Source organism: Chelonoidis abingdonii, chromosome 4 (genome assembly GCF_003597395.2).
Source record: "Chelonoidis abingdonii isolate Lonesome George chromosome 4, CheloAbing_2.0, whole genome shotgun sequence".
In the NCBI taxonomy this organism is placed as follows: domain Eukaryota; kingdom Metazoa; phylum Chordata; order Testudines; family Testudinidae; genus Chelonoidis; species Chelonoidis abingdonii.
This window is the reverse complement of record NC_133772.1, coordinates 77364206-77390579: the sequence shown is the minus strand read 5'-3', so window position 1 is coordinate 77390579 and position 26374 is coordinate 77364206. Positions and strand designations below refer to the sequence as shown.

At 42.5% G+C, this 26374-nt stretch overlaps 3 protein-coding genes across 3 annotated transcripts in view; 1 reads left to right on the top strand and 2 right to left on the bottom strand.

Moving 5' to 3' along the window:
- The window catches only part of LOC116821726 (astacin-like metalloendopeptidase), a 20451-nt gene extending 16735 nt beyond the window's left edge, over positions 1-3716 (top strand). The window contains exons 10-12 of the mRNA XM_075064656.1: positions 788-978; positions 1967-2189; positions 3367-3716. Of these exons, the coding sequence (XP_074920757.1) occupies positions 788-978; positions 1967-2189; positions 3367-3380 (428 nt within the window). The 3' untranslated portion in view covers positions 3381-3716. The remainder of the gene's footprint in view (positions 1-787; positions 979-1966; positions 2190-3366) is intronic.
- The window catches only part of PRDM11 (PR/SET domain 11), a 276782-nt gene that overhangs the window by 106246 nt on the left and 144162 nt on the right, over positions 1-26374 (bottom strand). The gene's annotated exons all lie outside the window — the stretch shown is intronic.
- LOC116820726 (astacin-like metalloendopeptidase) lies at positions 11217-25137 on the bottom strand. The gene is made up of 12 exons (XM_032773391.2): positions 25017-25137; positions 23689-23713; positions 21471-21536; positions 19261-19329; positions 18142-18282; positions 17393-17510; positions 16397-16575; positions 16181-16265; positions 14502-14629; positions 13216-13331; positions 12521-12746; positions 11217-11405 (listed from the first exon to the last, which is right to left on the bottom strand). The coding sequence occupies exons 1-12, from the start codon at positions 25017-25019 to the stop codon at positions 11383-11385; spliced, it is 1179 nt and encodes a 392-aa protein (XP_032629282.1). The 5' UTR covers positions 25020-25137; the 3' UTR covers positions 11217-11382.

Below are 26374 nucleotides of genomic sequence, written 5' to 3'. Positions count from 1 at the left end.
CTTGGTTTTCACACCTCAACTGCTAGAACAGAGCCTCATCTTCCCTGATTGAACTATCCTCATTATCTCTAGCTTGCTTGCCCCTGGAAATTTCCACTACATGCATCTGACGAAGTGGGTATTCACCCACAAAAGCTCATGCTCCAAAACATCTGTTAGTCTATAAGGTGCCACAGGATTCTTTGCTGCTTTTACAGGTCCAGCCTAACACGGCTACCCCTCTGATACTTTCTTGCAATTGGAGCTGCACAGGCAGTGCATAGAAAATTATTAACCGTCTACATCAAATAAGTTCTCCTGAAAGCTCATTTCCTTTTTACTGGCTATACATATATATGAGAAACTATTTCAGCCACATTTTTTGGGGCTAGTTTACTAGAACAAGTTACTATCTATCTACCACAAGCCTGGTCTCAGAATCAAGCACTGGCTGAATTCCTGGTGAACAGGGAGGATGCTCTGTAAGTAGAAATGTGTCATACTTGCAATTCTGCTCCCTGCTGGTTGAAATAACAAAAATTGGAAAAACGTGGGGATGGGCTTGGGAATGTGCCAGGGAAGGTGGGTGTGGGACAAACCCTCTCTTGTCTACATTAAAGCTATTTATGTTCAGACCTTTATTCAGCATTAAGTTGCAGTTTCCCCCTCTTTTTCAAAGGAGAACCAATACTATGCTCTAAGCTCTGTCAATACAAATGGAAGCACAGATGCAGGCCATAGAAACAGACTGTTGAGTAGGAGACATTTTCTTTTGGCTCTAGTATAGTTCCATATTGATGTCCCCTTGGATTCTTTCTTCCTGCTCACAAGCTGTTAATATGCTCATTAACATTATCTGTGTTGTTTCTTTTCTTCTTAGTGAAATGTGGAAGCACTTTGACGGGCACAAGTGGGGTGATCACCTCCCCAAATTACCCCAACAGGTACCCCAAAAACCAGGACTGCTTCTGGGTCATTAGTGCTCCAGCTGATGTCAAGGTGAGGTGCTGAAGGGCTCTTCTGCTGGCTCTAGCAATGCCTTCTGACTACTTCTCTTTGCAGTACAGAATATCAGTTGTTCTAGTGCATCCTAAGAAGCAACATCAGCTACTCAAAGAATGAAATTCACCCTATGCACTATGTAAATCCGACCTAAGCCCTCACAATAAAGACTTCAGTAAGTGCCATAGGCGGTAGTTAAAGAAGACCATTTTAGCCTTGAATGTGAACTGATGGTGACGTTGTCTCATAAGTGGTAGGTTTAGCTCAAAATAATCTCTACGGCTACATATATACTATGAGCTACCAGTGTGATTCCTCCTGCTCCTGTTCGCATATTTGCAATAGCTCTCATTGAGCTAGTGAGAGTCTGAAGAGCAGTGTAGCTGCAATAGGACACATAACTGTGGTGGAGGCATGGCTTAGCCATGCTGAGTACATACTCACTGGTTTGGGGGTGGGAGGAAGGTGCATGATCGGAACAGTTAAGACTTGCCTCTGCTGCCGCTACCCCTGTTGTACTGCTATTTAGACTCACCCTCACTGATAGCTAGTGTAAGTATGAACATGGGAGCAGGGGAATCACACCCCTAGCTTGTACTGTAGACATAGCCTAGGTGAGAGCCAAAAAGCTGAAATGCTACACTAGTATTTTGAATATTTGCTCCTAGAGATATTCAAAACTGTATCTGATGCCTTACTGCCAAAGGGAGTGAAATTAATCCTGCCACAAGACAGGAGATTACCCAAATGACCCACCCTCCAGACCAAATGCTTTTTCAGTTCAAACTATTTTATAATAAAATAATAATAAATAATAATTTACATTCAGTAACACTTAAGGGCCAGCCAAGATCAGGGTCAGACTCCTGGGGCACTGTACAAATAGCAATGGCCAGTCCGGGCCCCCCAAAATTTCCAATCTAAATAAACAAGATAAAGGTTAAGAGAAAGGGATGCATGCAAAGTGTTCTTGTATTTTCTATAGATATCTCTAATAATGGTCTTCTTTGAGCTGGAGGACATTGATGAATGTAAATATGACTATTTGCTTATTCATGATGGGAGCCAACCCACATCTCCAGCTGTTGGCCCATACTGTGGAACAATGCAGATTGCAGACTTTACCTCCTCGGAGAACTCTGTGCTGGTAGAATTTCACAGCGATGTTGCTTGGGTGTTTCCTGGATTCATGCTGAACTACAGCTTTGGTAAGTATAATTGCAAAAATTTAGGGAGGGTTGGTGAATTTTCATGTTGATAAAAGTGAGAGACTAGTTTGTTTTGGGCTAAGTTATTATTTTACTGCTGTAAAAGTGTGCATTGTGAATCTCACACAAATAAAGGACAATGTCCTTGACCTTGGGCCCAGGTCCTCAGTTTGGGCACCCAGCTAAATACTTTTGAGGATCTGGGTCTGACAGTTTAAAGGCCCTCTCAGATACAAGCATGTAGTTATAATCTGCCCATCACCAGGGCAGGAGCATAAAGTCAGAAGAGATTATTTCTCATTTTGTTACAAAAATAAATGTCCACATTTTCAGGGGTTCAGCATGCTAGGTACTGAGCTCTGTTGAAAATCTGACCCCAAGTGTCTCAGTGGGCATTTCTGTGCGCTGAGAACTTGTGAAACTGTGGCCATCTTTTAGGTGTCTAAATGGAAACCAGGCTCTATTGAAAAGCTGTCCCTATAGATGATACATAAGAAAGGATGATGACAAACATTGTGGGGCAGAAGGATGTGAGATTAAGGGCTACAGCATTAAGATTATGGATGATTTTAAGTCTTGAAAGTTCCACCACTTTTTTGACTGTTTGCATATGTATAAAACACACTTTATGTGAGGAGACGTTTAAAGTTTTATCCTAAAATAGTTTCTAAATATGATACATGCACTTAGTGTACTCTGAAACCTTCTTGAAGCATAGAAGATTCCCTGTCCTAGTGTTGAACATACTTGTTCTGTATGGGCTGGACATTCAGAACCCATTTTGAATATGCCAAGAGAGACCTCACAGGGTGATTTAAAGCGCCTCATCTCTAATGATTAAAGTCATAGTCCAAAACCTGTTGAAGTCAAAGGGAGCCCACTGATTTCAGTGCCTGATCCAAAGCCGATTACAGCTCAGATCAAACACATTTAGCTGCCTAACTCCTATTGATTTCAATGGATTAGGCACATTATTACCTTTGAGGAGAGGGACCTAAGTACATTGTCTCCACAGTGCTCTCAGCATCTGATGGCACAGTCTTAAGGAAATGAACCAGGCCTTGAATTTGGATCTCCATAGGGTTGTGTACAGCACCAGCACACTATATGTCAGCGCTGTATATACATGGCCCTTGCATTGATAGATGTTACAGTTGTGAATGTTCTGTAATTGCAGTTATGCCATCATGAAGGAAAACTCAAGGAAAATCTTCCCCCAGTGCCAGGAAGAAAGAAAAGAGTGCCTGGAATGACACTGATTCGCCTTGCTCTTTACCATTTGCCTGCAATATATTTTTTCAGACACTGGTTCATTTTCAACACCAGAATGAATGCTCTTTGCTAATATAGATGTGGGAATCTGAACTGCGAGACTGGTACCAAGATGGGAGGAGGTACAGAGAAGTGGAACTTGGGAATACTATGTGGACACCGCACATTCTCAGCTCTGGTAAGAGCTGGCTTTCCAGGAGCTGTAAAGTCTCCCAATATTACACATGGTTTCCTCTTTGGATTTGCACCTTGGATGGAAAAAGTAACAGAATTTTAACGTTACTCATTGTAGCAGAATGGGACCGGGGCTCAACCCTCCTTGGGGGCGGAGGGGAGCCACACTGGCTCACCACACTCTGTCGGCCCGGGGCCCGCCCCTTGCTTTGTGGCTATGTGGCGACCCACTGTCACTTAGGGCTCAGACGCTCTGCTGCAGGGCTGAGCAAACAAACACAGTTACTGGGGGGGCTCAGGCCCTCTGCTGCAGGGCTGAGCAAACAAGCAAACAGTTTAGAAGCCCAGGCCTTTGGGAGGGCGGAGCAATAAGCAGTTCAGGTGCAGAAAGTCCGGGCCCTGGCCCAGGGTGGGGCAACAAGCGACTCAGGGCCCAGGCCCTTCAGGAGGAGTTGAGCCAACAAACACCAGGAATGGCCTCCTCAGGCCAGGGAGGAGAGGGAGTCTGCCACCCTTGAAGGGGTGGTAGGGGGAACGCAGGCCCTCCCACTCCACTGCGTTCCAGCCCGGGGCCCTAGTAGTGGTCAACACCACTGATGGTCAGTGGGGATCCTGACTGAAACACACTGACATCGGCTCAGGTGAGTCTGCAGCCTGACTGGAGTCGGCTGCCCTCGGGCCACTTCCAATCTCCCCCTCGTTGGGTACCTGCCATCCGCCAGCGTCGTCCGGTAGGTCCCAGACCATGGGTTCCTCAGGATACCGGGTGTCTGGAGGTCCAGTCCACTCCTCTGGGTACAGGGCATCGGGAGGTCCCGGCCCCTCCTCGGGGTACCGGACATCGGGAAGCTCAGACAGCTCCTCTGGGTATCGAGCATGGAGTAGGTCAGGCCAACACTCCTCTGGGTACCGAGCCTGGGGTAGGCTGGGCCCAGCGGGAGCTCGGGCCCCAGCATCTGCCTTCTCCGGCAGCCTCCTTCCAACTGAGTGCTAGGGCCGGGCTTTTATACGTCCTGTCCCGCCCCTTAACTTCTGGGGGTGGCCTTAGACTTCCTGTCCCACCCCTTGACTTCCAGGGGGCGGGGACAGTCGGTGGTGGCTCCGCCCATTGCTGCGCCTGTTCTGGCCTGTTCCTCTCAGGTGTGGCAGGGAGTGAGGCCCCCTCGCTACACTCATCCATGCTGTGGTCTCTCTCTGGCTTTGTCTTCACTGCTGAAAACATGCATTTTTTTAACCTCAGGTTAACTAATGTGTGTGAGCTATTTTAAGTAAAAATGCAATGAAGACAAGCTTGTACTGCAAGGTAAACTAGGTGACGTCAACACCAGACAGGGGCACAGTGCTGATCTTGCCTAGTTTAGTTTTACTGTGAGGTAAAGTGCCTGTGCTTTACCTCAGTGTTGGTGTCACTAGGCATAAATCTAGGTAACTCGGGAAAATGGAAGACCACGAGTGTCAATAAAGCCCTCCTGCTCAGGCCTCAATGAACCAATGTTCCTCCATGTTTAACACTTTGTGTAACCTAATGTGTTAATAGCTGTAAAATGTAATGTCAGCAGTTAGTTTTTTGATTGTAATAGCCAGTTCCCTGCTGTAATACACTGGAGCTAAATTGAAGCAAGTTTCAAGGCCACTCTTAGATACAGCATACATGTCTCTGCAGCAGAAAGGGGAGAGGGAGGGGGAAGACAAAAAGATTGAGTGAGAAAAGATACTGCAGCTGAATGGGAAAGGAGGGGGGAGTAAAAGATCAGTTAGCAAAAAAAAGTTTTGTAGTAAACAACTGGGATACAAAAGGAAGAAACTGCTTGTTTTAGGTGTGCAGGATTTGAGATTGCATTCTCCCTCGCACCTTATTTGAGCTCAAATAAACTTGTGTTTTGCTTCTCCATCCTGGTGTGTTCATTGGCGCTACGCACTCCGGGCCACGAACCGCTATTGCTTGCCTCTGGCACTTTGTGCTCGCAACATCAGGATTTCCCATAAGTGTTAGTTACCCAAGGCAGCCCCCCCGCCCCCCAAAAAAACCCAATGACAACAAAACCCTTTTTTTGTTCAGGTAGGACAGTTTTGGGTTACAGCACTCAGGCCACGCTTACATAGGAGCACTCCAGAAAGTTAAGGCAAATCAACTAAAGGTATGAAGTCAATGGGCATAAATTAAAGCAAATCTGTCATCTCTCTTGCCCCTATGGTTTCATTCAGGAATAAAGTGGCCTTAGTCCGCTGCAACTTAATCCTATATGTATGCAGTGTTGTAGCCATGTAGCAGGATATTAAAGTGACAAGGTGCGTGATGCAATATCTTTTATTGGACCAACTTCTGTTGGTGAGAAGAGCTCTATGTAAGCTTGAAAGCTTGTCTTTCTCACCAACAAAAGTTGGTCTAATAAAAGATATTACCTCACTCACCTTGACTCATTTAATCCTAAAGGCATTCTACTCCTGAATGAAACCACTCATGGGGGAGGGCAACTAACAATTTTATTTATGCACATTGGATTCACACTTTTAGTTCATTGTCTTAACTTTCCAGAGTGTCCTTTGTAGACACGTCTGGCTTAAGTCAAGACTACAGTGTCCTCTGCTCACAACATCTTCACCCTTCACTCCTTGTTCATGCCCACTTGCTTTCCTAGTTAAGGTAGGTAGCTGAAGCGGCTTTATCTTCAACCTACTGCATCTTTAGCTTCTTTATCCATTTTCTACACTTAATGATTTTTAATTTACGTGAATTTCTCTCTACTTCCCCTTTTATTACACTTGTTAAGTATTGTTTTTTTATTTTTAATTGCTGCCTTCACTTCACCACTGAGCCAGGATGGGTTATTAGCCAAAGTTGCTGTCTTGACTTTTTGGCTATTTTCGTTCACATTTTTCTGTCTATATTTTTTCTCTAACTCAGCTCCACTCACTATTTCTCTCAGCTTTGGGACATTAGACCTTTTGAAGCAGCACGTGTGTATGTGTAGGGCTAGTTGGATCTGTCTTTTGTTTACCCTTATTGACTATAACTGGGTCATGATCACTGGTCCCCAAGCAATCACCAACTTCCACATCTCTAGGGATTACATTTTCTTTATCAGTCAGGGGTCCAAAAGAGAATTATCTCATGTTGAGTCAACACTTTTTGTGTTAGAAAGTCATCTATGATTTTAAAAACTCTAATATTTGAATTATGTTCTTTGATGAGTGAGCCAAACTTTTAAGGGACAGGACCACAGCAAAGTAAGTAGTCTTTGGAAAGAGAAGCAGGGGAGGTGTCAGACGTGGTGTCAGCTTTATTTATGTCAAGATCCCAAACCTGGAGCTAGTGGAAGAGGGAGGACACATGTTCCCCTTTAATTCTGAGAGACCAGCAGAGAGTGTTGCTGCTAAACCAGTTGCTGCTATACCTGGAGAAGGGTAAAGATTGATGGACCCTCAAAAGACCCCTAAGGGAGGGCTGTGACACAGAGGCGACTGTAAAGATTTTCATATTATTTGGGACTGTAAGACGTGGAGTTGGCCAGCTTAGCCTGCTAGTTAAACCAAGCAATCAAGCCAGGAAACTGAGGCAGCAGCCACATTCCATGAAGAGAAGATGTTATGGGGCCACAAGCAGCCAGATGTAAGAGCAGCTCTGAGACTGCTCTGTCTGACACTGTGGATCACCCTGCCACCCAGTTGCCCTGGGCTTGGGGTAATGCAGAAGTGACTCATGGCCACCCCCAGGGTTGTACTAGGCACAGCATGTCAGAGAGTTGGTCCTATTCTCCCTGCTAGTGACTCACCAGCTTACTTGGAGGATATCCAGCCATATGTTTTAATCTTCCTTGGGTCTCAGCTAGCTACAGCACTGTTTCCTCCCTTTGCTTCTCTGGCACTTTTCCTGGCCAACTCAGTCTGTTACCTCCTCACAGAAGTGAAGCCCCACAACCCACCTGCAGGATCAGTGCTCCCTTCTGCTGCCAAAATACCAGAGTAGCTTAGACATATCTTCTCCTAGAGCTCCACCCCAGAGATGTGAGCCTTCTGGTTTGCCTCCCCAGGGGGCATCTGGAAAGATGTAATACATCAGGTGCAAGGACATTTTGAACAGAATTCTAACTCCATGGCTCTTAACATAGATTACAGATCATAGTACACAGACATCCTGAACACACTACCCCTCGCTCTAGTGCACTCTTCTGTGGGGAGTTCTTGGGGGACTATTTGCATTCAGGTAGGCAAGGTCTTCCCCTACCTGCTCAGGCTTCTGAAGCAGCTTCCCTCATCCTGAGTTGGTGAAAACAGCCAGAGACACTAAAATGATTAGGCCTTGCCCTCTTATAACTTTCCAGTCTCTCTGTCAGATGACTCCCACATCTACCACTTCAGCTGATCCCAGACCCTTAGCACATGACTCTTCTCCTGGAGAGGAGCCAGCCTATTGTTTGGAGCAATTCTATTTCAGTGAGAGAGCACTTCAGTCAATGACCCTCTATTGTTTGCCACCAGCCTTTGGACTTTACCTCCACAGTGGAGGTAACAGGACAACAGAGACGGAAGAGAACCCCATATTCAAAATGGCATCTGCAGTCTAAGGTGGATACATATATAGAGCTCTGTAGAAAAGTGGCCTCACCACTGGTCCACCCTTTCCTCCTGTATAGGTCAGAGCATGATCACCTCATCTAGCATCTCCAGCCAATAGCCCCTCTAATAATCCTCTGGCCACATCAATTATAGCCCTCCCCTGCCAGAATAACTCACCAACAAATAAATCAACGTCTTTATGTCAGGTCCCTCACTCTGACTCCAGGTCCAAGGGTTCTTATAGACCTTTTTTTTCCAGGGTGTCATGATCTCTCCATCTTCCCTGGCTCCACAGCCTCTCAAGGTTGACCCTCGTTCAGGGCAGGTGCTTACCAATTTAAACCACTTATGACCTCCTCAGGCAGGAGGTTTCATCCCTCTTAAATTTCCTCTGGGCTTTATTCCTCAGCTGACTGTCTCTCAGGGTTTTCTCCCTGCAGGTCTAGGTCTGGGTCTTGCCCCTTTAATCAGGGCTTACCTCTAGAATCTGTGCCACAATGGTAACTTCTCTATACCTTTCCTGATCTCTTGCAGAGTTCTCCACCCAGGAGAGGATCCCAAGGCTAACTCTCCCTCTAAACTACCTCTTCCCCCTGCTGGTTTCCCCATGTGCTACTGCCAAGAGAAGGACCGCAGAGCTTGAGCTTGAGCTCGCGCGCGCGCGCACACACACACACACACACACACACACACACACACACACACACACACACACACACACACACACTCTGAAACCCTGCCGTCTGTTCTAGATTTCCTCTCCCTATAGTAACCCCTCACCTGGGACTCATCTTAAATTGGGCCTGGCCCATCCTCCAGGTGCAAGCAAGTGCTCTAATTAAGCTCTCCCATTCCAGTTAATTCTTTCAGAGCCTGTGTGGGGTATACACCCCATCACAAGCCCCCAATATCAAACAGAATTCATAAGTTGTACCTATAGATTCCCCAAAGTGTCATAGCCAGTCCCTATGATCTGGGTCTATATGTTTCCACAGGCAGCAACAGACTCTGATGAAGCTGAGTGCTTGGACACTTAATAAACAAGTTCTGGGCCTTCTCTCTTGAACTATTGAGTTCTTATTAAACATTACAGTCAGGATCAGCCAGGCCTTCAGTATTCACGGTCAGGGCCTGATCTGGCATTCAGAAATGGTCTTGTCTTATTATTTACATTTGTGCAAAGTGGATGTAGACTGCTCCTAAATCAGAATAACTTTTCATGGGTATAAATGACTCTGCAAAGCAGCAGAAAGATGCAAAGCAGCAGAAAGTCAGGCACTCAGTTTTTCAAGATTATGGTGCCCTGTGGCTGTCTAAACGTTTTCCATAATATGTGATTCACAGATCTCATGATATCTTAAATGTTCTCCAGCGTCCTTGTGAGGTGACTATGAGGGCAATATAACATGAAAACAGGAAAGAGTTTGTGAGATTGGATGTGCACATACAGGGTTTTTTGGTCTGCTATTCATCTAAAAATGAATTGCAAGTTTGCCTGCAGCATCACAAACAATATCTTGACTTGATGTTTCTGGTTAAGGGGCATTCTTGTCCTGTTATTTTACCTGGAGTCTACCAATCATGTCTATGTTTGTCTGCTGATTGCTGTGGAGTATAATACTGTGAATAGCTTGTATTTTTATATTAGAAGCTTCTTTAGCTGTTGCAGTATTGAGACGTCTCACACACCTGTGACAGATATTGCAACCCCATGCAATATCTTTGGAGACTATATTGTATTAAGTTTGTGTATCACTGTGGGCCAGAGATTTTATGCAGTTCTGAGGGAGAGGTTTACCACAGCTCCTCCAGGAACCAAAAACAGTGAGGGGTGATTAAGGTGAATTACTTAGGTTGTAAACACATCCAGAGAAGTACCACCCCTTGGGATGGCTTGCATGTACAAGTTAAAACTGGATTTACTAGAGACCAACAGACAAAGAAAGGGCTTTTGGTATAAAAAGGCTGCATTTAAACTAAGAGTCTTCTTTCTGGTCCAGCAAGTGGACAGGATCTTCTTCCAAGTGGGTCTTCAACCCTTGTAGAAGGGTTGGAAAGTCTTTGACCTGCTAGGGCTTCAAATGACTGATGGATGATTCCTGGTATGGTTAGTGTGTGATTAAATTGGTTTGTTTTTATTATGTTTTCTCTGTAATGCTTTTAACATAAAAAATAAATGGGCTTGCTTAGAAAGAGCTATGTGGTAATTTGTAGCTGCTGGCGACGCACTGCTCACAGCCCTCGGGGAGAGACAGCAACGCACAGGCATTGGCCATTAGACAGACTGGCTTGCTGGGGATATCACAGGGTAAGGGCAGGGAGCTGTGCAGCCTTAAAACCCCATAGTCAGAAAGTAGTGGGATAAGAGTTCCTGCCCACAGATAGGTGAGGTCTGGAAACCTAAGACCTGACTGGGAACTCCTGGAATGGACCAGGGAGTGGGGGATACAGATGCAGTTACCATGAAACTGTGACAACACCATAGAGCTGTTCTAATTCCATCCAACAGAGGACAGGAATAACAAATACTGTGGCCATTATATACATTAAAATGTCCTTTCTATACTGTTTGGCAGGATGTGATCATGGGTTTGAGGTGCTTTGTACACTTTATAGTGAGCATAAAAAAAGGTAAAAGGAATACCTAGTTTCTATTAAATGCTGAAGAAAGAGAGATCCAAATAAGGCATATAATGAACCCCAGTATCTTAACTCTGGATTTCCAAACATCATCTCTATTGTAAAAAACCCAGATAATTTCTATTTACGGAACCACAGAAGTGAAAAGAGGTCCACCAAAACACTAGAGAAACCAAACTAGAAATTACTGCAACGAGTGCCAAAAAATAAAAAAGTCCAAGAAAGAGAGAGGGGTATTTTTTAAATGAAGATTTTATTAAAATGCTGTTAGTTAAATAAAAAGAGACAATAACTTAACCATGCAGACAATAACTTTCTATACCCTTGTCGAGGGCAGATATCATAGACACAAGGGGGTGGCATAGGGTATATAGAATTCCCATTTATACCTGAATCAGGGAGCACACTTGCTACAGAAGCTGGAGACTTTGATTCATAGCAGAATTAAAATTTCCTTTTGATCACAGCAAGAAAGGAAGCAAAGTAGAAAAAGCATAATTTAGATTTTCACAGAATAGGTTCTTCTCTTCTGTCTCACATGCTGATCCTCTCATGTGGTGCGTGGTGTCTTTACTGTTAAAAAAATAAGAGAGAGAATATTTAGCTTGCAGTGCTATCTTGCTGTGTGAACACTGGTTTCTGTGAACTATATGAATACTGGAGGGTTTGACCAAGCTCTGTTTTACAGTCAGGACACTTGTGCACCTCTCTGCAGTAGTTGATAAGTAGTCCCCCAAGCTGACGCACAAATCCGGCATCGAGAATTAGCATACTTTCCCCTCCATACATGTCTATAATCACCATCAATGTGAATGGATGTTACACAGGGACAGCAGAATCCAAGGCTTAGTGATTTATTAAGTGGTCCTGAGAAAAATGTCTTTTTGGGGAATGAATTCTAAAGATCTCTACCTAGTAGAAAGAATTATTGGTCAGAAATGTTGCCTGTTATTATGTGACTTCTTTCCCAAGTAATCTACCTCTGTCTGATTCTATCTGGTCCCTCTGTATTGTAGGCTTGTGAACTGCATCCATCACAGAAGAGCCACATTTTTATACATAATAATGATTTATCTTATGTAATAAAATAACATATCAGACAAACTGTATTATTGTGCTGTTATTTAACAGACATTTTTGACCCTCTCAACTGGCTAATGTAATACAATTTTCACTAGGAGGGCTATAGTCTTAGGGGATATTTTCAAAAGCACTCTCCATTGTCTTCTGCTCCCACTGAAGTCTATGAAGCAAGTTCTACCCACTGACTCCAATGGGAGCAAAGGTAGGCCAACACTGAGTGCTTTTGAAATTCTGCCGTTAGCAATATATTAGGCAAACGTGATTCACATTTTAATTAAAGTTCATCTATGATCCGTTGTGGTAAAATTCAGGTGATCATACTGAATCCAGTGGGCACAAGTTTTATTTGAGTCGTAAAAAGAGATTTGCAATGGCATAAATCTGAGAGATGATTCAAACTGTAGAGTTTGGGAACCACACCACACTGATGATCTCATTAGTGCTAATGAATGTGCCCCATCTCCTGAAATTAGTTACAGAATCATAACAAGACTGAGCTGCTATATCTGCAAAGCAAGATGAGGGATGATGGTAAAGCTAAAAGACTTCTGATTTTACATTGTTTGCATCTGATTCTCTGCCATTCTTCTTGGAATTGGACCTACCAGAGGTGTAGGAGATCTTGAATCCAGTGGCTGCACCAGTGCCACCCCTGACAAACTCCACAAGCATAGTTCTACCAGAAGCTGTTACAGCTGGAGGACTCTTTGTCCCACAAGTCTTGTCCAGTAGAACCTCAGAAGACTGGCTGACCCCATCATATATTTTAACATATTCAGTTTTACAGTCTGTGGAGGACTTCAGACTAAAGGCATCAAACTGCAGAGAAACCTGAAAGAGAAGAGGAAACAAACCTTTTAATACCCACCAGTCTCATTCATTTCAGGCAGGTTCCATCAGATCAGAGTGAGTTAAAACTAGATATAAGCCCGAACTGGAACTAGTTATCCAGCCTCTTCTCCCATACCCTGAACTTTCAGGGTTTGGATAAAATAGACTCTGAATGTGAATTGCCACTTCCATTGGTTTTGCAAAACTAAGGCCCAACCAATGAAGTTTTCCAAAATCAAAACTACTCCTGTCTTTTCCCATCCGTAGTTTAAGCATGTGAATATGAATGTTATAAATAAGAGAAAGAAAATATCTATTATGTTAGCTGCATATCCCAAGAAAGGAACTTAATTTGAAATTTGTATTATGTCCTTTTTTGGCAACTGGAGTGTAGCAAGAACAGCAAAATGCATAATCAGACAGACATCAATTCAATTACATGTAAAAGCTATCAAATCCTTGTAATTACCCGTTTGGATGGGATTCGGATGAGCCAGAAACAGGTAGCATTGCCTGAGTATTTTGACGCGTAGTTGTCAGAGCTCAGTGACCCAGATGGGCTATCAAGGACGGTGCTGCAGCGATCTGACAGAAAAAACAATGTTTGTACCAGAATCAGATTTAGAGACTCTTTTACACTAAAGTCAGGTACCGTTGTGCTCTGTTTAGAATGAAATGTTCTCCATATTGTCATCTGCCAACATTAATTTCAAAGTCTCTGCACATCTGTGATAGTTAAAATTCAGACCACTAAATGAAGAAATGTGTAATTCTAATTTTCAGATCATTCATAAATATCTATATTGAAATGGCAAGTATATTAGCAAATGGGAAAAACATCAGCTTTTTACAGATAAAGTCAAGAACAGAGCAAAGAGCCATAAATTTAAGGTTTTTTGCATATCTAAGAAAAATGTGAGAAGGTTTAATTTTGCTAAGGGAGTGGCAAATAGGTTGAATGGGTTTCCACTGGGGATGAGGGAAGTCAAGCTATATTAGTATATTTAAACAAAAATGAGATGACACTATGGTATTTATGTTAAAGTGGTATTAACATAAGTCAATTTCGTGCTTGGGAGGAGTCAGCAGACTATCCTCTTGTCAGGAGGAAATTTTCTATTTATCCTGCTTTCTCCTGAGACTTAGAATTTGCATTTGTATTTTGCATGGGAGGGGTTTTGCCTTCTCTAGTACAAAAAGCTAAAATTAAAGATTTAAATATTAAATTTTTTTAAAAAGTTAATTAAAACTTAAGTGTTTAAAAATTTGTAGGTTTTGGATGGATGAGTTGTCACTAAACTGTTCCAGATGTGAGCGGCCCCCAGCTGTTTCTGGTCTTTTCAACTCTGAAATTACACTAGCTATGTCTGCAGAGACACGTGTGATAACAGACTCTTTGAAGTTCTTCCAACTGTTTTTTGAGTTCTACAGAAGTCAAATGACTGAAAGGAAGCACACAATAGAAAGACTACATAGGCCAAATTCAGTGTACTTCCATGGAACTGCACCCACTTACACCTGGGCTGAATTGGTCCAACAGAGTGGGAAACAAATCACATATTGTGTAATCAAGATGTGTCCCAGTCTTCATCTTTGGTTTCCAGGTTCATCCTCTAAATGCCATGTGTTTTTAATGTGTACAACCACTGATTTAGTGTAGAAGTTTCAGGATGTTCCAAATACTGCATCTCTCTGCTGGGCTACACTAGTACCTCTGTTAAGGCTCTGAACAGAAGATGGATTTGAAGCACTTACTGCAGTTATAGAGCTTGTTGATTTTGGCCACATCCAGGTTACTCAGTCCATATCTCTGGCCAACAGGTACAGATGCATCAGGAATTGGTATAATAGTTGCTTTTCCAGGGGTGTTAGAGAAAGCATTTCTGTGGAAACAGGAAGAATCATGTTTTCTAAATCTAATTGTTTTTTACAGCATGTAATTGTGTAAGCCATTTGCTTTACAGCAGTAATAACACTTGTACATAACTTACTCCCATCCCACATTGCAACTGTATAACTCTTCTGACCAACCATTTCATGTGGAACAGTAATGCATACTGAGAACATGGTATTCTGTTAGAGTGACATTCACCCCTATGTAGAGGACCAGCGCAAGGTTGGCCTATGCACCACTTAAGGCATACTTAAGCCTTATGGTTATAATGGGTCAAATTGACGGAGTTACCCTAAGAATGAATTTGGCCAATAGTAATACTTTAAAGTACACTCTAGCTTAAGTGATACATAGGTTTTGTTGAAGGAAAATAGTTTCCTCTGTGTGGGCGGGGGTGGGGGGAATCATTATGACATTTCTCTTTGTCTTAAAGCTTATTTTTATAAAAATCTAAATTTGAGGCCAAATTTGAGCTGACAGTGGACTTTAAGACCACCTGAAGAAATGTGTCCCTTTAAGGCCACCTGACTGGACCCAGAGAACCCCAGTTCTACTGAGGGGTTAACACAGAGGCCAATTCAAGGTCAAGGTCCCAATTTTCAAAGCCTTGCATGGAACTGGTCCTAGATATCTGGGAAGCTGCACCGCACTCCATGATCATGATCTCCTGCGAGATCTATTTTCCATGGGAATAACGAAACTACAAGGAAATGATGGAAGATCACGACCATGGAAGAGAGGAGCTTCAAGGAACCAGTCTTAAGACTACAGACCCACTACCACATAATAGAATGATCACTAGCCTCACTGCACTGAGAGCTAAGTTTAAAACCCACTTCTTTGTTCAAACTTTCCATTGCTCTTGGGATTCACTGAAAACAAAACAATCCCCAAAAGCCCTCTAAGTCTGCCTCTTAGTGTCTGGGAGGAGAGAGACAGAACACCGTTGTCATATTTAACTTGGTGGTGTTCAGATACTATGGGGATGAGGTCCACATGAATACCTTTAGAGAGAGGCTAGTGCATGCGGTATTGGAATGCAAAGTAGTATGTAGTACTGCTAATGAAAGAGCATTAGCCCATGTCTATTTGTGTGCCTGGACTCACTTCTACAACACACTATACTCACCAATAGGTCATATATACACCTATCTGTGGTTGAGGCCTAGTAATCAATGTCCTCAGCAGTGACAAATGAGGAGCTCTGCTCTGAAGCTGCTGCCTTGAGATTTTCAGATACAAGATCAAACAACAGGGCTGGCAAAATTATATTTTATATAAATTTGATCTGGATGTCATGTAAGGAGAGTAAATATGGTACAACTCTTACCTCACTTTCAAATGACTTTAATGGGGAGATAAAAGATAATGAACTTATCTTGCAGAAAGGGTCTGTTTGAATTGAATCACAACCATTCATATTTTCCTCAGAAAAAATGTAAAGCTGATAATTATGAAGAATAATTGTGTCTCCTAAGTTTCAACAAGAGATTTGAGCTCTATGTGCCTTCAAGAAAAGAAATCCCACATTCCAACTTACGTGCCATAGTGCATCACTGAGGAATAGTCATATTGAAGGCCCAGGTTGTTGGAATTATCAGATTTCTTAAAGTTGCCTTTATTACCTGTAATATATAGTATCATACTTAGAAGATGTATCAATTTTCCCTCTTTTCCAGAAACAAGAATCAGCTAGGAACAACAAGGCATTAATTAATCCAGTATCTGCACTAAAGAAGAGTTCAAGCGTACCAACCTGCACTAATATACTCCCACATAATCTTTACATAACTGTCTCTGTCACTTCGACTCTGTTCATGTAGAAAGCCCAGTGCATGGTTCAGTTCATGCTGAATTACCCCTTTCCACATGCAGCCTCGCTTCATCAGAGACACAATCTGGCCACCTCCAATCTTTCCATAGTAGGACCAGCAGCTGAGAATGACAAACATCAAAAGAGAGGAAAAGTTTGATATCAACCAGTCTTGGGGACTGTACAGAGAATTTCAAATCACAGTTTATTAAAGGAGTGAATGGTCATTCTCTTCTGTCTTACTGTGGTATTAGGGGCACATACTAGGGTGAAACTCACCCCAGGGCAGAGGGCCAGTGCCAGACCTAGGCAACACTTAAGTTCCACACTAGCCCTCAAGTGGTGCAGAGTCCTCTGTGTGCGGTGTGCTGGCCTCCTGCACAGGGGGAATTTCACCCACTGTTCCCTAGAAACATGTTTTTTTTATAAAACTACTGTAAAGTTTATCTTGGGGTTTCTTTCAGAGAATGAGCAAACTTGAAGGCATTTTGAATCACAGGGATATTGGACAGTCCTCCCCTTGGCTGGATTTTTGGCCTTGACAGCCTACTATACCCCTGACTTAGAATTCTTCCATACTCTATTAGAATTGATACTTCCTGATGCAAATTAAGAATCATGGCAGCTTGCCATGTATTGTGCTCAAGTGTGTGTCACAATGCCCAGGCACAGCAGCATGAGTTGCGGATGCAGTTTCTACCTTAATGCTGGTTTTCCTGGGTTTGTGAGTTGTTTTAAGTCTGCATCTGGTTAGTTCCTGATGTTGCTCCTCATTGCTTAACACTGAGCAGGATACCTTGCACGCTCAAATGGTCTGGAGTTTCTCAAATAAATCCAGTTCACTGTCCTCTCTACATCGTCTCATGATTAAAGAAGCAAAGACATGAAAAGTGGGATAGAATAACATTCTTAATAAGAGTCAGTGCTAGCAGGACTTACCCTTTTCCTGACTTAATATTTAGATAGTCAGATTCTGTTGTGCGATTCACAAAATTAATACAAGTTAGAATTTCAAACTCTGCCAGGGCTTCATTAATCCACCGTATTTGTGCCTCATCTGGAGAAGAAAGAGTTAAATTACTTGTCGCACAAGAACAATTATTTGAAGCATAAAAGTCAATATATGCTCCAAATAGTGTTTATGAGGATTTAAGTGGCAAGTCGATCTCATGCTGAATTTCACCCTAACTGCTTTTATGGCCTAGTGCAAGGCCCTTCTCTGTATTCAGGACTTGGCCTGAGAAGGGTTTGGACAGCAGGCTGGTTTCTGCATTTCTTGTCTTAGATGAAGGGGGTGGTGGTTGATTAATCTGGGGATGGCCCAGCTACTGTCTGTTATTATGGGCAACTTCTTTGCTACATGTGTGATTCAAAAAATAATGAATGCATCCAAAGGGTGATGCAATAGACACGTCTTATAAAGTGTATTTGATAATAATACCTCATTACAGAGAAGTGCCATCACTGTCTACAAGAGAATAGAATAGTCAGCAGGATGGGTACAATCGTCTTGGGATGATTGTTTTCCTTTTCTCACTGTAATGTACAGCTTGTCTATGTGTGTGTGTCATAAGTGGCATGTGTTGCATCAAATATTTGCACTGCCTCTTTTTTTTAAGTTTGCATTTGGAAATTAATTAACATTTCAATGACAATTAATTTAAAAAAAATATAGAAATGCAAATCACCATAGTCAGGGGAGAAGACATATGGGACATGGACAATGCCATCGCTGGATTGGGGCCAAAAACATGAGTGATCTGAACAGCCAATAGCACTTCGGCTCTTTGTCATAACAATGTCACCTTCATGCAAGCGCTGGGTGGTGTCTGTGCAGAGAGAAAGAGGAACATAATATAGAAAGATGAGAGGGTTGTTTGCATTGAATGGAAGTTCTAGCTCAGTTAGGAAGGGTTTAGATAGGGAGGGGTGATGGGAATGGACAGAGTGAGAGGCTTATGCTACATTAAAAATATCAACATTTCAATAATCAAAATTCAAAAGAGAGAGCAAAAAGGGCATAGAAACAGAGGATTCAGGAATGGATAGAGAGAAGAGTGTATGTAGAGCGATACATGAGAGATTGTTTCTATGTGCTGGAGTAAAGTCATTTCAAAAGACTGTTGGAAGGGGAAAAGGGGGAAAAGCAGAGAACAGAGGGAGAAAAAAACTAACAGAATAGATCCAAAAGCATCCAGAAAACTCAAAAAAAGAGGTTGAAATGGGGACAGAGCAGGTCTGATCAGCCACCAAATATCCCATCTATGAGCACATATTCTGAAGCCTTATCATGGCCGAAGACCCATGACTACTCACAAGATGTTTGAATTCAAGACAGTTAAACAATGACTTAAATATTCAAAGATCTTTTTCTAAATCCAAGAAGTACAAAGACATCCACATTTACAACTGAATCCATTATTAATTTGCCTCCACAGTTCAGATATCTCCAAAATATATATATAATCTTCAACACCAGATGTACTAGGCACAGCTGGACAGATTGGCAGATTTAAAGCAAAAAACACTGAGCAGGATACTTTGCATGCTCAAATGGCCTGAAGTTTCTCAAATAAATCCAGTTCACTGTCCTCTCTACATCGTCTCATGATTAAAGAAGCAAAGACATGAAAAGTGGGCTAGAATAACATTTTTAATAAGAGTCAGTTTGAGTCTTGTCTCTAAATTCGTCTAGAGCACTTTGTGTTCATAAGACCAGAGAAATATTTGGGCCAACTGCTATAAAAGGAAGCAGAAAAAAGACCCTGAAAACACCCAAGATACTTATATAGCTTTGAAGTTATTACCTGCGTTAACTTTCAAAATTTGGTTAAAAACGTCTTCCTGTGTGTCTGTCTCTGTAGCCAGCTCAGCTTCTGCACAGAAATGCAAGGATGTAAGTTTGCCCTTCCCAAAGCATATACCGGTCCTGATCTTCACGCTGGGGTTACTCCAATGATTTCATTTGATATATTCCTGATTTATACCAGCATGTGTGAAATCAGAATCGAGCCCAAAAAACTTTATGAGCAGGCATGACATAAAGCCATGTATTTATTCTGCTAAGAAGCACAAAATCTTGTGATCCCACAAGAGCTGTGATTACTTTTTAGTTAACACAATTTCATGAATAGGTCAATTTTTTTTTTATTACCACTCTTTAAGGACCCAATCTTTGCCTTCACTGAATCTGGTTTGCACAATTCTAGCCAAATAAATTGACATGAATGGATGTTACACAAACATAGGGAGAACAGAATAGACCCATCTCCTCTTACTTAATGAATAGTTAAAAGCCACAATAAAAGTTCCTTTTATAGGGAACAAATTCCAAAGAACCTCTGGAGCTGATTCTCCACTCTCTTACTTCACTTTTATATCAGTGTAACACCACTGAAATCAAATTTAATTGTAGCAAACTTGAGCCAATTCTGATCCATTGAACCTGAAAGCTCAGTGCAATCTGAAAAATTCTTCAGTGGCAGTAAATTTTAGAGATGGCTTGAACTAATTGAGAAACATATGAAAAATCACGAGACATGGGGGACTCTATTAGTCAGTCAACTGCCTAATTCATTTAGCTGCTTTTGAAAACCTCACTAGGCACAAATTTGCATCTTTAGGCACTTCAATACATTTGTAAATCTGGCCTTAGATCTTGAACTCCTGGCCAAAGGACAGATTGCTTCCTCCAGTCCTATCAAAGATGGAGCTCTGGCACAGCAGGTTTGGGGGATTCAAAGGGTGCAGCCCCTTCTGCCAAGATTTTTCACTATCTGTCTCCCCTGCAAAGTGGAACTGCCATGCTTCCACTGCCTTTCATACCCTACATGCCTGCTGAGATGAGGAACAAGATGTGACCAGTAGAAAATAAGGAAGAGTGTTCAAGATTTTCCACTAAAATGTATCTATTTTATAGAGAACTTTTCTTTAAATGTGGCAAACATAAGTTTGAAGTTTGGACATCTAAACAAGATGACCACATTTTTTATTTGTGCACCTGTGTTGGCATTTCACGGCCAATGTTAGGTGCCTACTTGCTGAACTGAGTGTCCACATGAAAGAGTTTGAAGCCCTATTTTGGTGTCCTGTCTTGAAAATCAGAATACACAGGACACAACTTTTACATGGCATTACTGGGTACCATTTTTCTTAGCTTTATTGAGTTTGAGATAGACAGATGGAAAACTAGATCTTATTTTGTATTGTTGCATTTTTATATTGTTTACATTTCTTGGCTTGTAAAATCCTAGTAAAGCCAAACCCTTCATTTTTCTGTCTACCCAGTGGAGTTGTAGTCTGTAGAAGGAAGCAAAGGTGTTAAATCTTCCTGAAGTCTTACTCAGGGGTCTAGAGAATGGGGAGCACGATAACAGAGCATATAGTTCCAAATCACTTCCAAGCTTACTGCATTTCTTTCCTTGGGGTAAAGGTTCTCTGGGTGATTTGAGGATCCCAGCAAGAATTCTTTAAAATGCTAGAAGCATCAATTACAAACAAAGCACTGGTGCATATTGTGCTTTTAAGGCAGCTGCACGCTTTCAGAGTACAACACGAGGAGGCTCATAAGGGTGGCCAGCTCCACTGGCCTGCGTGAAAAAGAAGGATGTCTGGCCCGTCCCCTCCTGGCTCACTTTGCGGGGTTTAGGACAAGTTTCAGAGGAGAACATGGAACAGTATATGCCCAGGTGCAAGAAGGTGAACACGCTCTTGCAAGCCTGCACGTGACCAGGCACTCTCAAGCCTAACCAGTCCAGAGCACATTAACATTGTGTGCCAGGAAATACTCCAGCTATATGACACTCCTGTAAACAAGCAAAGATAGAGACAATGCAGAGCAGTACTCCAGATCTCACAGTAAGATGCTTGTGATTTACAGCCAGAGTAAACAAGATGCTGGATTTGCATTGCTTTATCTTTGATCTATATTTTTTATCATGACTGAATTTATTAGAGACAGACATATTAACCAGGAGAGGACTGGAAGTTATTGGGCCCAGGTTTTTACATCATTTACCTTGAGTGGACTGTAAAATGTCACTAGAAGGGGTCACTTCACTCTTCGTAGGATAAACAGTAACATCTACAAGAGGAAACATGGATGTTAAAACCTTAGCAAGATAAACTACCCAAACCCTGTAACTTCACCCCTGAGCTGAAGTCATAGTAAAAGGGACACATCCTATGTTCTTGTCTGTCTGTTTTTATGCTGCATTCATCATAATATCTGTGCATCTCTTGGGGGAGGAAGCTGGTGCACCACCTGGGAAAAGCATGAGGCCTTGACTGGTGCTTGTTTGGTGTTCACTAGAAAACTCCATCCCTCCCGGACTTGCTCCTCTCTGGGGCTGTTAGTACAGCTGGCTTGACCACAAACTCTCAAGGGTTGCCAGCCAAATGATGCTTCCCCCCTGGATGTGTGTGCTGAGTGGAAGGAAAATTCCTTGCACGGTCTTTCTCATTTCCAAGCTGCCATCACTTGGTCTTAAATTATTAGGGTGTCTACAGGCAGAAGTCCCAGAATGCACCTGCCAGTGCCACAAACCTGATTGCATGGACTTTGGGTATCAGGTATGGCATAGAATGATGCAGTTCAAAATCTCCTTAGTGACGCCATAAGTACCAGATTTCACAGAAGAGATACAAATTGCAATAAAGGTCAATTAAAACTTCCTCTGTGCATTGTGAAATTCAATCACCCCATAATATTTCCATCAAGGACTCTCTGTAGCTGTGAGCTCCAGTGGTTGACTACTCAATGGAGTGTGTCCCTCAGTTGGCTCCATATTTACTGACCTCTAATTTCACAGTGTCCCTTTGTTCTCACATTATAAAACAGGGAACTAAGGAGCCAGTTAACAGTTCTGAATATCTCCCACAAATCCCTTTTAACACTTCTTCCTTTGGGATAAATCATTACAATTTTTGCAATTTCTTATTGCACTTAAGTCCCATTTAGAGTTCTAACTATTTCCATGGCTCTTTTCTAGAGCTTTTCAATAGCTTCCCTCTATTTCTGGTGATGAAACAAATAGAAGTGAATGCCCTAGATGAGGCTTTATGGTTACTTGTTTTATGTCTTTGTATGGTCCAGTGGTTAGGGCCTAGGACTTGGGAGGTCTGGGTTCAATTCCCTTCTCTGCCACAGCCCCCATGTGTAACCTTGGGCAAGTCCCTTAGCCTCTCCGTGGCTCATTTCCATATCTGTAAAAATGGGCATAACAGCACTTCCCTACCTCACAGGGCTGCTGTGAGAATGAATATAGTTTTAAAAAGTTTGTGAAGCACTTTGAAATCTACTAATGAAAAGTGTTCTCTCTGTCTCTGTCTCTCTCTCTAGAAGTATATATACAAGCTGCACGGCAACATTACCCATTTGCAACTGCCTCCCCTCTACCTCTACTAAAAGTTTTGCCTTCATCTCCTCTCCCCAGGACTTTTGCAATTCATTTCTCTATGGCCTCTCTACCTCCCAGCTCCCTGGTCATCTGCATGTACTGCTGCTGCTACTTGCCTTCAGTCCTGTACAATCAAATGTGCATACATACATATGCACACACCATCCTCAGACAACTCTGCTGGCTCCCCAACTGTTCCAAGATCTAGTGCAAAATTGCTCTCTTTGTGTATAAAACCTTGGCCTTTCTCTTGCTGACACTATCTCTCTATTTCTCTTCCACTCACATATACATACAGCACTGACCTTATTTCTTAAAACTCCCCTTGTCCTCACCACAGCTGGTCCATATGCAGCCTTCTATGCCAGACCTGCCATCTGACCAGTGCTGCTGCATGCCTTTGCCTCTGTGACTCCATCTCTTTTCACTTTCAACTGAAAACATCTTTACTTCTTTGTCTGCACCTCTTAATTTCTCATTCCTTCTGCTGCTATTTAGTATTGAACTCAGTAAAGCGGTTGTAAGGACAGTGCTTTACAATAAAAGTTGTATTGTTCTCTGACAGTACCTTTGTGCTTCTATGAAATAGATGGGAAATTGGGCAGAAAGCCAAAATCTCACTGGATAAGTGCAATTTAGTGGCACATTTATTACCAAGAGCAGGGGCTTTATCTGGCGTAAATGGGTATAATTCTGTTAACTTCAATGGGGCTATGCCAAATTACTCCATCTGAGGATCTGGCTACAAGAGTCTTGTTTTATACAGTCTTATTTTGGTAAGTGGTCAGCAATTTCTTTAAATTTTTATATTTCAAGTATTGTATAAATCCTACTTACTTGCACCAGCATGTCCATTGCGTTCCTGCAAAACCAATATATTTAAGTTTTCATTTTTGCATGTTAACTCAAAAAATCCAACAACATTTTTGCATGTTAATCCAAAAAATCCAAATGACGAGCAAATGGAAGAAGTAATCTCAAAGACTGATATAAAAATAATTTACAAGCTAATGTATTTCTTTAGAAACACAGCTGGGAAATATTCAAGAGATAGCTCATCCACTAGTCAAAGAAGCAGAGATCAGATACAGTAAACAGAAGGGTTGTGTGGAATTGTTCTCACCTGAACAGGGAAGCCTTGAGTTGAATAAAGGAGAGGTGCAATAAAGACTAGGAGCATCTTCAGGTCCATTTTCAAGTTCTGACAGCTTATCTGTGACTCTCGCTATCTGTCCCAGATCGGGAGCGTTGCTGCTAGATATACTAGCAGAGCCTGCTCTACCAGGGCTGCAAAATTAGCCGGCCAATGAGCAACTCAGAAGACAGCAAACAAATAATTTTTTTGGTAGCCAGAGAGGTCAGCTCAGCCCTAATCAAGTTCCAACACTGTCCTATTGGCTGGCAGTTACAGCTATCACTGTTGCTCACTTCCTGTACGCCTCCACACCTCCCCCTGTTGCTTTCTGACCCTCATTCATGCTGTTCCCAATGCTTGGAGCAGACCCCTCTATCCGTGCCATATGCCTTCTCTCTCTTCTCATCAAATCCTTTCTGAAGCCTCCTGTGCTGATGCCACCAGTGAGGTCTCTGCACTGGAACACCTGTCCCATGTAGTGTAGTTGTTGGAGTTTGGATGGTACGTTGTTAGGGGTAGGGAGTCTATCAGCCTATGTGTTAGGTGAAGCATCAGGTACTGTCACGATGCTCCTTATACAGTCATTTTGGAGCATGTAACAATCACTGCCTAGCGGTGACATGTCCATATCTCCTCCCTTCCCACCCGTTTAGCCTACTAAACAAATCTCTTACCTCCCCTGCTGACTGACCTATAAACAAAATCTTTTGCTTCTTATTGTCTCAGGGTTTTCTGTCTTTTCTGGACCTCCAAAGTTTCTTGCCTGCCACTCTTAGTTGCCAGCCTTCCAGTTGTTACGTGCCCCAGGAGGTATTGTGGCCATCAGTCAGAGAAGAGACAGCAAGAGCAGCATGTACACTCTGCATTGTTCCCACTGCGACTAACAGGGATGGTAGCTTGATGGATCTTGCTGATTGCTGATGTAAAGAAGTGGATATAGGAGGATTTGGGTGCAGATATGGACAGAGTTGCTGGTGGTAGAGAAGAAACATAGCTATGGCTGGAAAGAAAGATCTCAAAGGACACTCACCATCCAGCAAGAGAACTGTAACCTGTTCACCTAACCACACATTACCCTCTGACCAAGTTGCTGCAGAGCTGTGCTGTCTATGATCTATGGCTGTTTTGCACCTGCAAGTGTCCATTTTCCATATGACCATCACCATAGAGAAAGAAAACAAAGATACATCAAAAGAGAGAAAACAAAGAGAGGTACAACATACATTCTCTTTAGATTGTGACAAATGGTTGGACAACCTTAGGGTAAATTTAAAAAACAAAACACTGCAACTTACATTTCCCTTCATGTCTTATCATGTCAAGGGATCTGAAAGTGCTTCACAATAATCTTGACGTTAGAAGCAATTCCATTCTAGTGAGTTGGACGGCTCAGAGGAGCAGTAATGGTCTGTACAGCTTTTTATCTGCAGGTCACTAGCTCAAACCCAGACCAGGTACACAGTGGCAGTGAAATGCTACATGAAACAGCTATATGAAAAGAAGTGGTGGGTGTCAGTCTAATGCTTGCTGGACAAAAGTCCACCCCCATCACAATGAGAGACCATGGATTGAATGGGCCACGGAGATGAACTCCCCCCTTAGCCCTGGAGAGGGCAGTATAGGTGAAGCTAACGGTGCTTCTGCCTGTGCTGTCGCTGTTCTGTGGGTAAATAGAGGTCAGAGTAGGAACAGGGTTTGAGATGACTGGTTGGGTTACATCCGCTTCCAGTGTTTTAGCAAGAAAGATACATCAGACACTGAATAGTAAATCGCAGTGTATTTCAAGGCTCTATGCCACACTGTAAAGAACAGGGATTTTGGCTCATTTTGTTGCTCTTCTCAGAATAACTTCCAAATTGCCAGTATTTTTGGTGATGCAGTGCCCAGAAAGGAATTCATAACCTCAATTCATCCAAGGTCTAGCTTGGCTTTGGCTGGTGAAGACCATTTCTGAGGGCCCCCAGCAGCTTCTGAGCCAACCCAAGTTCTAAAGTGTCGTATGGACTAGGATTTAAAAGTATAATGTTAGCATGTGTTAGCTAATATGGTCTGTCTAGCACATTTGAAAAGCCTATGTAGTGTTTATTACAAGGTGTGCTACACAGGTCGAGTTAAAGTTCCCCCCTACACTTTCACTCAGCCATCGTAACACATATTAAAAACAGCGTGCATTGTCCACACTAGACTTTTCAAAGATGTTCGCTAACGTATATACTAATATCTCAAACCTCTGAATGCTCATCTAGGGTCTCTGCTGGGAAAGGGTGTGAATATGACAGCTGGGGATGCACTGAATCAGCAAATTATTGCACATTCTCCACCAGCAGGGCTCCCACACAGCGTCTGGCATACTTTAAAGCTGCCCTCCCAAAGCAGTGTCTCGGAGGA

Coding starts and splice junctions, on each gene's coding strand:
- LOC116820726 (XM_032773391.2), bottom strand. Junction 21,537..23,688: donor CAATGGACATGCTGGTGCAA/GTAAGTAGGATT, acceptor TTCCTCTTGTAG/ATGTTACTGTTTATCCTACG. Junction 12,747..13,215: donor TCCGAATCCCATCCAAACGG/GTAATTACAAGG, acceptor CTTCTCTTTCAG/GTTTCTCTGCAGTTTGATGC.